Source organism: Xiphophorus couchianus, chromosome 1 (assembly GCF_001444195.1).
Source record: "Xiphophorus couchianus chromosome 1, X_couchianus-1.0, whole genome shotgun sequence".
NCBI lineage: Eukaryota > Metazoa > Chordata > Actinopteri > Cyprinodontiformes > Poeciliidae > Xiphophorus > Xiphophorus couchianus.
In genome coordinates this window covers 15,520,324-15,533,117 of record NC_040228.1, presented here as the reverse complement: position 1 = coordinate 15,533,117, position 12,794 = coordinate 15,520,324, and the positions used below count along the sequence as shown (strand labels likewise).

Below are 12,794 nucleotides of genomic sequence, written 5' to 3'. Positions count from 1 at the left end.
TTACTATCATTTAAAACTATTTATTTAGATTTTCCGTTTTTGGAATTCAGTGATATTTAGCCTTTAAATTGTGAGATGAAACGCAAAAGTTACCTTGGAACTTCAAACATGGTGCTAATAGAATAAGACTTACATGAAAATACCGAATAAAACATTACTGAACAACACAGAAATTTGCACAGCTACCACATTTGAATGCAATAAAATCATCTGAGTAAAACTAAATCGAGCTATTTGTGAGCCTTAAGGCTCAACTCTTCTAAGAGGGTTGAGCCGAAAGGGACGAGGACGCTCTAAAGAATAGAGATAAAGGCAGACTTTCTATTACCAGGTGGAACAGAACCAACATGTGCGTTGACGTTGCCGTCACACTATTATATGACAAATCAGGGTGCCATACCCTTAAAAATGAGTTGTATTGGAGGCATGCGCAGTTTTGCCCCTCAGTAATCCCATTTTGAGGAGTTGAGCGTTGCGTCACGGGCACGTCCACTGTGCTGGGGCTCGGAGACGCTGACCATCCACTCATGCATCCAGAGGCGCAGGGAGACGTTGGCGCTCCTTGGGAAGAAACGCGTTTTTTTCATTTTCATTTCTCCTTTTAGTTTGCCACGGACAGATTCGGACGGGTGACCGGCTGCAGCGCTCCTTTTGTACAAACTGGACGACCCGCTTGTCAAGCACACAGAGACACAGCTTCCACTACGCATCATGTTTGAACGCCGATAATCAGTTATAAATATACATGACTGTGCTGCGGCATCGCCCTTAGCCTCATCGGGCTGTAGTAGCTCTCCTCTTTTTTTTTCTTTTTTTTTTTTTGTTGTAATTGTTATTATTGCAAAAAAAAAAAAAAAAAAACGCCTGGAGAGACCACTGTGTGGGTGCAACTGGAGGAACGATCGCACCCCGGACCATTGAGAAAGGTTCGGATGAGGTGGTTCGGTTTTAGAAATCCAGCCAACTTTTCATCTTTTCGGTTCTAGCAGCAGTGCCATCGGGCATTGCTCAGGAGATGGCGATGAGGTTGTTCTACTTGGGATTTATTCTCTGCTTGGAGGTCATGTCTCCTAACGGTGCCACCGTAGGTAAGAAGCCTGTTGTGTGTGTGTTTTTTTTAAAAATGTCTTTATTTAAGAAGAAATGGACACTTTTGTCTGTTATAGGGGTTGGGGAAAACATCCGTGCAAAGGCCTATGTGGTCATCAGAGCTGGAGTAAAGCGAAAGAAAAAAAAAAAGAAATACAGTTTTTCTTTTACAATGAATCCTCATTTGAAGTGGGGGGCTTTTTTTTTCTTTCCCCAGAGAGAGTTTGGTACATTTAAGTTTATTTTGGCCTGAAAATCTCCCTGCGTTTGTAGCAGCTTCTGTCTGAACAGACAGAAAAGGGGCCTCCATGTGAGGACGGCAGACAGTGAGGTTATTCACTGAATATTCAGCAGGTACCATCGCAGCTCATTCCTGAGCGACCTATTTACAGACAAAAACGACACAATTTTGATCTGCTGTTAATTCCCCTTCCTTAAAAAAACAACAACAACAAAACAAAACTCATCATCTTCTTTACAGCTACAGTTGGTAGCAACCATTCAAACCAACCTGCTGCTTTTAGGCTCCCAAAATAATGAATGAAACAAAACAAAAAGAGGATCAAAAAAGACGTTTTGCATCCTTATCCAAAAAAAAAAAAAAAAAAAAAAAAAAATCGGATGCGGGAACATATCTTCCGGATCAGCTTTCATGTTTGTTTTCAGTTACTTGGCGCAAAATGAAAACAACGTTTATCTGCCTGGTCCTTAATGGCGTGGCTTGTCCTGACGTGTATGCCGACTGTGGGCTGCCTGGGAATTACAGTTTATTGGTGACAGCCAGGTATTTCGGCTGAAGAGTGAAATGAATAGTCGTGTATTTATCCTCTTACGTCCCGGGAGCTCTTTAATGCTCCCGAATCCCTCTTGGTAATTATGAGGTATCAAATGCACCATTGCTCCTGTGACAATGCGATGCAGACCTGTTGAACTAACCGCTTGCTCTTTCTCAATGAGTGGCAGCATTTTCCCCATTTTCACAATTTTTCTTCTCTCCTTTTTGGCACCATTTCAGTGCATGGGAAGCCACAAACTTGTACCAAACATGCCCAGTGCCAGATCATGACCTGGCTGCATGCGATGTGAGTTCGGCATGTATAATTTTAGTTTGTGCCGTCCCAGAAACGAAGGCGTAACTAGCTGGATTGCTGTCATCCAGGCTTTATGTCTGCGAAAACGAGCACGAAAGGCCTGCTGTTTTACCAGATCTTCCATAAATTGGGCCTGCTCAGAATGTAAGCTGTAGCTGAGGTTGCAGAAGTATGCAGGCTCCACCCTCTGCCTCCATCACTATGCAACATCTGGACACAGGGAGACCATTAATCCAACTTAGATGTGATTGAAAAAAAGGGATGGGTGAGGGAGGGAGTGAAATGAGGAGAAGAATCAGTCCACTGAAGTTGATGTATAGTAACTGTACTGTGCACGACTTTTGAGCGACCTCCCTCTTTTCTTTCAGTTTTGCATCCGAGCAGACCGATTCTCATGTGGTCTTGACCAGTAGTTTTCCAGGCTTGCCGAAGGGCTTTTCAATCCATTTTCTTAGGACATTTAGATAGATGTTTAACATTTTATGCCAGTCGCATTTCATCTTTTCTTGCAAAACCGCGATTTCTCCTAGGGATTTCGGATCCTACAAACAAACAAGAGAATCTGTCAGAAAGAACAAATTTGTAGAGCTCGTGCTGACATCCTGCATGTTGGCATGAGCCAAATACTGGCAGAAACCTGTTGAGTTTACAGTGTCAACAGGTCACAAAGTAAATTTGGTTTTTGTGCTCAAATCCCCGATTACTTAAAAAGACACAACGTTAAGTGTGTGGATTTCATACGTTGCTACGAGTGCACCACTTCTGAGGTTATAAAAAAAACATACTTTAAAAACGGCTAAACAGTCATCCTACTGTTTCAACGGTTTAAAATCGCCGTAGTGACATGTGAGAGTAAATACCAGAGGTTTTTCAGGCTGTATAGAGCTTAGAGTACCTCTGTGCTGACCGTCTCCCATCTTTTGCTGTATATTGCCACTAATATTAAAAAGAGTGGCTTTTAGAAATTTTGTTTCTAGTGGTAAAATGACAGTCAAGGATTGGAAACTAAAGAAGCACCAGCCGTCACCCTTAGTAGTGCTCCTTTAGTAGGCAAGCTGTTTCAAATTAAACCTTTTTATCTTTTTGGCCAAAATTGTCATATTGTATTATTTTTATTTTTTATTTATTCGCTAAGGTAGCCCTTAAATAGGAGACAGCCCTAAAATTCTGTAAAAGTATGTAATTAGGTTGAATCCTTTTCCAAATTTGGATAATTATGGGCAAATTTAAATCGAGTATGAAAGAAAGTCTCAAGTTCCAGACTTTATATCTTATTTAAGATGATAAAATGCTGAATTTATAGAAAAATCAGCCTCTTACATTGCTTTCTATTTGAATGACCATGTATAATTTTAGTTTTCCACATCACAATTTGAGTTTTTGTCCAAGTCATCGATCAATTTATAGTTCCTCTAAGATAACACTACAACATTTTTTTTGTTATGTTGTAGTGGATAAAGAAACAGACTTAGTCTAAAACCAAAAAGGGCAAACTTCACTGCAGTTTGGCTTCCAGATATGTTCTATTTTTGAAACCAAAATTAAGGTTTAGCTTAGATGCAAAACAACAATTTGGAATTCCTACTTCCAGGAAATGAATGAGTTACTCATCAGAAACCAGGCTTTCATAGATCTGTATTTTATTTGAGCAGACACAAGGTTTGTACTTGCATGTGCATGATGTCATAGAAAACACTGGAAAAAGCTGAAAATGGAACTGGAGAAAAGTAATGCATTTTGAAATATTATTATAGGAACTCTACATGTTGGTCAATGACTAGTCATAAGCCATATTTCGCCAGGGATTTGTTTTATTGCATGGTTTATCGGCCAGTGGAAAACAGTTTTGGTAATCCATTATTCACCAGATCCATTCAGGAACCACAAAACCAAGAGCCCTGCAGCAAACTGAAACATCTCAACAGCTGTGCCTCTTTAATGATTAGTTTGTACCAAAGAGGGGATATTTCATAGTCTCAGCTGAATTTCAGATGATTATTATTCTAAGAGTAAAAGGTGTGTCATTTTTAAAAGTCATTTAGGCAACAAACTTTCGATATATTATTCTTATTTATTAAATATTCTTATTAATATTAAATAAAGAAACATATTATATTTGACTTTCTTTTACTCTCACACTTTGTACAGACCTTAGTGTCAAAGCTTTTAAGGCTTAAGGACAGTGATCAATGTTGTTACAGTCAGGCAAAATCAGTGTCATCACTGAAATATTCAACAATAACATCTCAATTTCATATTTTTCTAATGTCATACATTTCTAGAAATATAGGATGCAGACTTTCCTTTTGGACTGTCTCACCACATTACCAATCGAAATGTTAGTGTTGCGATTCTAAAATGTTGACTGTCTTCCTGTCAAAAAGAAAATACTTTGCACAGGAAAACAATCAGAATACAACAAGAGAACATTCCACTCTGTCAAAAAATGTTGCTTAAAACATTTATTGCAATGTGCGGGAGTTTCATTTCGGAAACTTATAACTCAAAATGTTGGGGAATTAGTGAAACATAAATGTATAGAACAACTTAAAAGCATTTTTTAACACTAAGCCTATCTGGCATGATTGATTAGTCACTGGCAAAACAAACTATTTCTGTACCTTGTTGAGATAACAATGATTCTTGTGAAGAACGACTTTTAAATTACATTTTTATTGTTTCTTTTTTAAATTCATGCATTTAAATGATCCTTAATCAAGCTAGTACAGTGGTAAATCTCAAAGTTAGGAAGTTATGATCTCCCTAATGTTAAAAAGCCGAATCCCTGTAAGTGAAATAAGCCTTAGAGGCTGCAGATATTAAATTCCTGAGTTGCCTGCATGTTTGACTGACTCTTTGAATGAGACCGTACCATCACTGACAACATCTGGCTCAGACATTTAACAGCCTTCATTGAAATTCAACAGGTAATGGCACTTGGATTACTCTATTGAACCTGTCAAAAGGGAGGTCACTTGGAGTTGTTTTTGCAATGCTGCACACCCCATACTCTTTGTTGGCTATAAAACATCTCCAATTAATCATTTCATCCTTAAAAAAAAAATCAGTTTTTTTTTAGCACATTTTTCAGAATGTGCTAAAAAAAATGTGACTGTAGTCAAATCTAGCTGAGTACTTCCTTTGGGATCTGCTGCATATTTTAGCGGAGTCTTTGTTGCAGGTGTTTTCCATTTTGATCCACTCCACAGAGTGAAAACAATCATGAAGCGATAACAGCTGGGTACCCTTGACTTTTAGTTTGAAAATAGATCATGGTTTTATCCCCCGACTTCCGGCTCTGTGTTACGTTAGATTGCTAAAAGAAGATAAAACCAAGTAAAGATTAATGTTTGGATGCTGCTGCCTACATCTGGTGGAAATCAGTTGGCAGTTCTTGTTGAATTCCTTGTGAAGGTTTTGCTGTAATTACTGTTTTTGCTGTTTACATCGCTGTTTGCACCATTTGAAGCCAATGATCCCAGACAGGAATGAATTGGCTTTAGTAGAATAAGCAAGTGTAGGTTTTTGTATTTGAGATTCATTCCCCCCCCAGATCATAGAAAAAGAGTTGATTTTAAATTCTTTTTCTATACCGAAATAAGAAGACAGTGTTGCTTAAACCTTGTAATTTCTCAGCAGCTGCAAAAATATAGTCTTTGTTCTGTTTTGTTTGTTGACGAACTCGTCACATGGTGCTTTAGCCTGACCAATGATCTTCGCCGCTTGTTTTTGGAGGCAACCTGCTGGTCTCTGTGTTCTCTGGCACTGAGCTTTTTCAGCTCTTGCACGTGCGTGCTGGCATGTTGACGGGAGTTGCTGGCTTTGGGCTTGACTGGAGAATCAATTGATCTCAGGACAGTTGGCCGCTTTCGCACTCAGTTGGGGCAGAAAGGCTGATACATGGAGATGGGGCTCAATTTCATGGGCTGCTGCAAAGTGTCAGAGCTGTTTGCTTTAATCAAAGTCACAGAGCCTGCTCTTTTTGGATTGTGGCTGTAAGCTCAGTTTCATCGTGTTTGCACTTAAGCAAATGTTTATCTAACACTTACATCCTAAATTAAGCAGTCTTTCAAAAACCTTTTTTTTAAACATTTTGTTGCCAAACTGTTGAATATTGCATATTTTTACTAAAAAATATATTTTTTGGCTTTCCTCATCTTAACATTAATATTATATGGTGCATTTAAATTTCTAATTGAAACTCTAAATTGATATTGGCCTTTCCTGTAACATCATCAGGTTTTTTTTTTGTTTTTTTTTTTGCTGAAATGGAATTAATATTCTGTTATTGATTAAGAGTAACCTCTCTATCTATACCAGGGACTTTTAATCTTTGACCTTTCTTTTTAGTACTCTATTTTTGCCACAATTTCAAAAACATGTATGTATGTGAATCATTGCAAGAAGCTCTAATGGGCATTCCAAGTCACTGACATCTTATAATCTTACCTCAATACAAAGATTTAATCTTTAGCAATGAGAAGTAAATATTTTATTCTTCTATTGTAAGGTATCCTGTGAAAACAACTATATTAAAATATTGAAGCAACATCTCAAGACATCAGAGAGCCAGTAAATTTACTCCCTTCTGCCTTATTGATCGTAATCCTAACGAGGGATGACGCTCTCATTAAATCACAAGAACAATCACCCTTCAGACAAAGTAAATCAACTTGCTCTCCCAACCCACTGGATTAGTTCCTCATCCCTGCCTTTCCCCAGTTGCTTCAAAGGGCTGGTTCAAACCAGGATTTACAGGAGTTTAAGTTGCAGTGAAGCCTCCATTTATGTGGTTCAGCCTACATTTTCTGGCTCTTGTATTGTGTTTTCATAATGGTTGAATCTGGCTGTACTGTCCCTCTGTAATCACACTTAGCTGTGTATGTATGCAGAGCGGTGGGTGGGTGTAGAAGAACTCTCCTCTGGAGGCAGCATGAACGTGTTTAAGTTTGTCCACCATTCAGATTGGTTATTTTGTCTCTTATCCCAATTTTTTAAAATGCTTTCTTGTGTGTACGTCTCATGAGGTAATTAAAGATTCTGGGTTAAACTTAAGTTAAATGTAATTTAACTTAAGTCAAGTTACATTTAACTTAAGTTAACACTTAAGTTACATTTAACTTAAGTTAAATGTAACTTAACTTAAGTTAAATGTAACTTAAGTATTACATTTGAAACACTGAAGTTGGATAACGCAGTATGTCCAGCTGAAAAGTAGTAATGGGAAAGCCTCTACATTGAATTGAAGTTCTTAACGAATTCTGCTGATTTTCTACAGGAAGAAAAAGGAAGTCAGGAGAACTATTCTGTTCTGAGTTCAGTACAGAATAGTTGTACTGAATTATCTGCACTGCAGTAATGTAGCTGTCAAAATATTATTTTGAGGTCTGTTAGGCGGCTATCTTTTGGCACTTGTCATTTAGCCTTAAAAAGTCCCTGTGCTAATGTTTGGTTGATGGAAAGAAACATAACTACTTAGCTTGCGTCTGTAGTCACAACTTCTGTTTTCTGGCTTAAACACAGACAAAAATAGGCAATGTCAACTAATAACACTGCCTATGAAAAGAAGAAGAAAGGTGTTTTTAGTTTACATACTTTATGTTCACAAGCAGCAGCTGCTTTCACCCCAGTGGTCTGATTGCTTCTTTTGCTTCAGTAGTCTCTAAGAGCCCTCATCTTTGGACTCTTCCCTTAAATTCAAGTTTTAAATAGTTTAAATATCCTGAGGCAAAAACTCATTCCAACAAAGACTCTTGTTTGTGAGTAAGGAGAAAGGTGTCCCATCTGCTTGTGTTTAATGCCACGGATTTCACCTACATTTCTTATGATTTTTGTAGCAGTGTGACCAGTGAATAGATACACTATGATTGTTTCTGTGATTAATTTGACTTGCATTTGCATCTATTAGAGATGCTATGTCATCAATCATAATTCTAATTTTTGGTTCTTTCTCTCGGAAAGTGTGTTTTAAAAGTAATTATGTTGTTTGAAAACCAATGGAAAAGTATATTGTGATTTATTTATGCTTTCAATATTTGTACAGTTTTCTGGTTTTATGTATAAATATATGTGCCTTTTTAAATGTGGAGCATTCTGTTAACCATTCGATAGTGGGAAAATGTTTCTTTATGATTACTGACTTACTAAAGTTCTGACTAAATGCTTATCTTTCTACTACTTTCCTTATGTTCTTTTTAACTCTGCCAAACTGACTTCAGTATCAAATAATAAAGTGTAGTCGTGTTACTTTCCTTTCTCGCTAGAAGTTGTGATCTCATATTGAAGGAACACAAAGGGTAGAGTTGATGGTTGATGAGAACCAGGCCTTCCTCATATTGTACTCATTGCACCCCAACAAGGCTATAAAGACAGAGTTCATTTATCTGCTGTATTTAACCCTTTAGGCTCTTCTTTGTCCCCATTTCGTTGTGATCTTTTCACAGCATTTAATAGAATACATGCTGCACTGATCAACCTTCTAAATGTCTCCAAAGGGTTTATTTAATACTTGGATCTAGTTATTTTGAGAGGCTTTCCCAATGGAATCAAAAGGAAATCCTACATGTCCTGTATATTGTTGCCTGACTCCCTGATGTGCCTGTATTTAGTAAATCAAAACTCACAATAAGTGTAGCAGAGCCAGGGACACCATTCTACATCGTCACACTTCAGAAGATTTCCTTGAATTCGAAAGCAAAGCTGTTCATCTCTTATTTTTTTTTCTCTCTTTTTTTTTTTTTTAGTCAAAGCTCCACACATGAAACCAATTAGAAGGTGCTGGAATGTGCTGCACGGTTCTGGAGTTGATCTGTGGAGGAGGATGGCCTTATTTAGGAAGAGGGAACTGGTAGGGTTGGAGTGAGGGAGAGAGCGGGGGGGTCAGTGTTTCATCCCAGCTGGTGATGGTGTCTGGAGGCTTTCATCACTTTGGCTGATGAATTGGTGCCACAACACCATTTACTCACCACTGCATCCTATTTCATCCCTGAGACTTCCTCTCAGCGTTTGAGATTGGGTTTTTTAGATTACATAAAAACAGAGAGACACTTAAATTGCCTTGTGTGAAGGAACAGATGGCCTTGAGAGTACTTTATCGGTCTCTTGGGACAGACGGTTCTTTAGGAGTGGTGCTTTGTGTACATTTATGCATTTGCTCGGACGTAATGGTTTTTGCTATGCGTTGCGCTCCGGGGGGCAAAGGGGACACGGGACATCCATTGTACGCTGTTCAGGATATAATGCAGAAAGAAGGGCAGCTTGTGGTAATTAAGGCTTGGCAGTGTGCTCAAAAGTTAAATCCAGTCACCCTACTAGAGCCGGTGCATCCACATTCCAGGAAGTAACTTAGGGATTTACAGCATTATGTGTATTATAACTCAAGATTTAAACATTTGTTCAGTAAATCTCTCGCTGACAAAATTACGGATGAGCCTGTGAGCCAGTTTAGCTTTGCAAAAAATGTTGCTACTTATGGTGCTTCCTCAATATGCAGTACGTTTCACAACTTAATAAGCTAAAATAAAAACATGTTTTTTGGACTCAACACTCTGTCTACAAAATACTGTATTCTTTGTAAAAATAGTGAGGGGGACCTCTAGAAACTTCAGGTGGTTGGGATTTTATATGACAATCCAACACAAAATAGCTTATGGTTTTGTAGTGTAAAGAAAAGGATGCAAGGTTTTTAAGATATTTTACAAATAAAAACCTTAAAAATGTGACAAACATACATGCGTTTTAACTCTGACACCTCTAGGTGAACTGAAACCTAATATCTGTCTGTGAAGACCTCAGAGGTTCATCAAAGAACATCTCGCAAACAATCTCAAGAAGACCAAAGAACACAGCAGGATGGGTCAGGGAGAAGATGGTGCAGAGCTACAAAGAAATGACCACCCAACCATGCTGACCGCCCTGGCAAGAACAGTGATTAGTGATGCGCTCCACAAATTTAGCCTTTATGGAAGAGTAGCTGGTTTTCCTCAAGGTGCTTTGGTCAGATGAGACCACATTTGACATCTTTGACCTGTGTGCAGAACTGTGACACATCTCCCTTTACTCACCATTCTCACTGTGGAACATGGCAGTGGCAGCAGCATGCTATGGGGATTCATTTCTTCAGAAGGAAAGATATTGTTAGCATTGACTAGAAAGGCTAAATACAGGGTAGTTGTGAAAGAAATCTTGTTAGAACATAGGAAAGGACTAGATGGAAATCCATCTTGTAAATACAGCCCAAGCTGCAGTGAAAGGGAATTACAATAAATTTTACAGAATTACTCTGTAATATAGTTTCTTTATTCCTAAATAACTCAGTTTATTTCTCAGTTTTTCTCAGGGGTTTTTTCTAGGTCCTATACTTTCAAATTAGGTTGTGTTTTTTGATGAGAAAACCTTGGTCTAGTTGTTTCATGTAGGCACAGCAGGGTGATTAGCTTTTGGCAGGATGCACTTGTGTGTTGTAATGACATCACACACACGGTTTACATGGATTCAAGTGAGAAAATGTGTACATTTTACTGTTCGCTGTTGGATTTGTCTCTGTCGAGTTCATTAATGCGCTTCCCATCTGCTTTCGCCAGTAAAATGTATGAGAGTTTAACGTTCCAGTATGAATTGTAACGGCCTTTGGAGTTGTCAGCATTTTAACAGTCACTTAAAAAAATCCAGTCTGGCTGGATTAGTAATTCACATCTCTGTTAAAGATATGACAGATGGATTTTGAAAGAAAACTGCTGAAGGGGACGATTGTAAATTCCCTCCGAACCTCCACCCCTGGGGTTTAGCCCCTCATTAGCCACAAGCTCCCAATCAGACTCAGAAGTTCTCCTCTCTGCGGTCATCTTATGCTCGTGTGTAAAACGACGATATAATTAGAAACCACAATGTTTTATTTCCAGTTTTATGTTGGCTCATAAGGAACAAGTGGCTCAGCACAGCTGCTTCTCACAACAACCAGGGACTTTAGGGGATTGCCTTCATATGGCAAATTTACTTCAGTTCAGGAAACATGCCGGGATGTTGATTGTCTAGGCAGAATGACTGACAACAAATAAAAAAGGCTTAATCAGCTACATACTGTATGCTATTCTGTAAGCTGAAGTAAAACCAAACCAATTGGGCCTTTTTGATGTTGCCGTGTATTTTCTTTTATCAATTTTTTTCCCCCACAAGCTTTACACATCATATCATGAAAAATGTACTTTGTTTTAGTAAGCAAGTTCAAAAAGTCTAACTTGATTAATTACTCTCAGAACGATGTTTTTCAAATGCTAATGTTGATGAATGTGGCTTACAGCTAAGGGAAGCAATGTCCTGAAAACATCTGCATGTGCTGGCTCTTGAAGCACCACAGTCCACACCTTGAGAATAATTTCATTCACATTTTTGATCGGACTTTGCTCTACAGTCTCTTGAAAGTTTCAGTTATTTCATCTTTTGCAACTGCTTTTCCTTCCACTCAACCTTCCATTAATCTCATGTTGTCCTTTTGAGGGATGTCCATGACTACGTGTTGAACAGCAGTTTCTTGTTTGATTTTGTAGACTTTAACATAACTTGTGTATTATAAGTCTTTGTTTTGATCTCATGTCATATTGTTAATTTTCTGAGTACTTGAACTTGGTATTTTTACTGCCTATAAGCCATAATCAACATATCAGAATGTATTTTTTTTAGAATTGAAGCTAATTTACTTTTAACTCATATTCTAATTTATTGAGACACACCTGTCATATTTCTGAGCTAAAATATCTGGAAACTGTCAAAATCCTATTTTGTAGCATCCCATAAAGTGTGTCATGTAAACCGTGTGCTCGACATTGTGTGAATAAAGACCAGGACTATGCCATTGTTCTACATGCTGAAATCCAACTCCACCGCTTAATCTCCTTGAGTGTCAAGATTTTGTTCAAATAATGGGTGTACTGGAAGGGGATCTGCTCAGCCCTTCAGCCTCTAATTGTGTGGACAAAGAATGTGACAGTCCTATTGTTTGACTCACGCACCCTGCGCTGCCACATGAAAAAGGAGCGGAGTCTAACCACCTTAGCTTAAATGCGCTAAAGAACGTGATTGCGGTGAAACGCTGAGCTCCATTGCTCTCGTGATTTCAGTCACATCGCAGCCCTCTTGCTGTGCACCCCCGCCCCTCCACCACCCACCTCAAACACCTCCCCGCCTGCCAAGTACATAGGAAAGCAAGTCATCCAGGGCGAGTGAGGGCTGAGTCCCTGCAGGGAATCACAATGAGTCCTTCGATGCTGTCCTTCCTCGGACTGTAAAGCATCAACAACCTCCCCCACTCAGATGGCCACCATGGGTTGCTTTTGTCCCACTTTGCAAGAAATTTTTTTCCAAGTACACATAAAACTAAGATTTGCCTCTTGTAGAGGGTTGCTAGATATTGTATTGTATTATTTCAGACTTTAATAGACTTGAATGTATTGATTTCTTTTTATTACTTTTTTTTAACATTCTGAACATTTGTATAGAATCTTTTTTTTTCCCTCTGAAGCAGTTTGAATATTAGCTGGGTCTTGCTAATAGTACATCTCAAAAACATTAAAGCAATAAAATGCTAAAATTGACTTCTGATTTTCAGAGGTTGACCCA

At 38.5% G+C, this 12,794-nt stretch overlaps 1 protein-coding gene across 2 annotated transcripts in view; it reads left to right on the top strand.

The window, feature by feature from the left end:
- The first annotated feature begins 471 nt into the window (after window positions 1-471).
- lrp1ab (low density lipoprotein receptor-related protein 1Ab) overlaps window positions 472-12,794 on the top strand; it is a 94,409-nt gene continuing 82,086 nt past the window's right edge. For both annotated transcript variants that reach the window (XM_028015730.1, XM_028015738.1), the window contains exon 1: window positions 472-1,088. In XM_028015730.1, coding sequence (XP_027871531.1) covers window positions 1,016-1,088 — 73 coding nt within the window. In that variant the 5' untranslated portion in view covers window positions 472-1,015. The remainder of the gene's footprint in view (window positions 1,089-12,794) is intronic.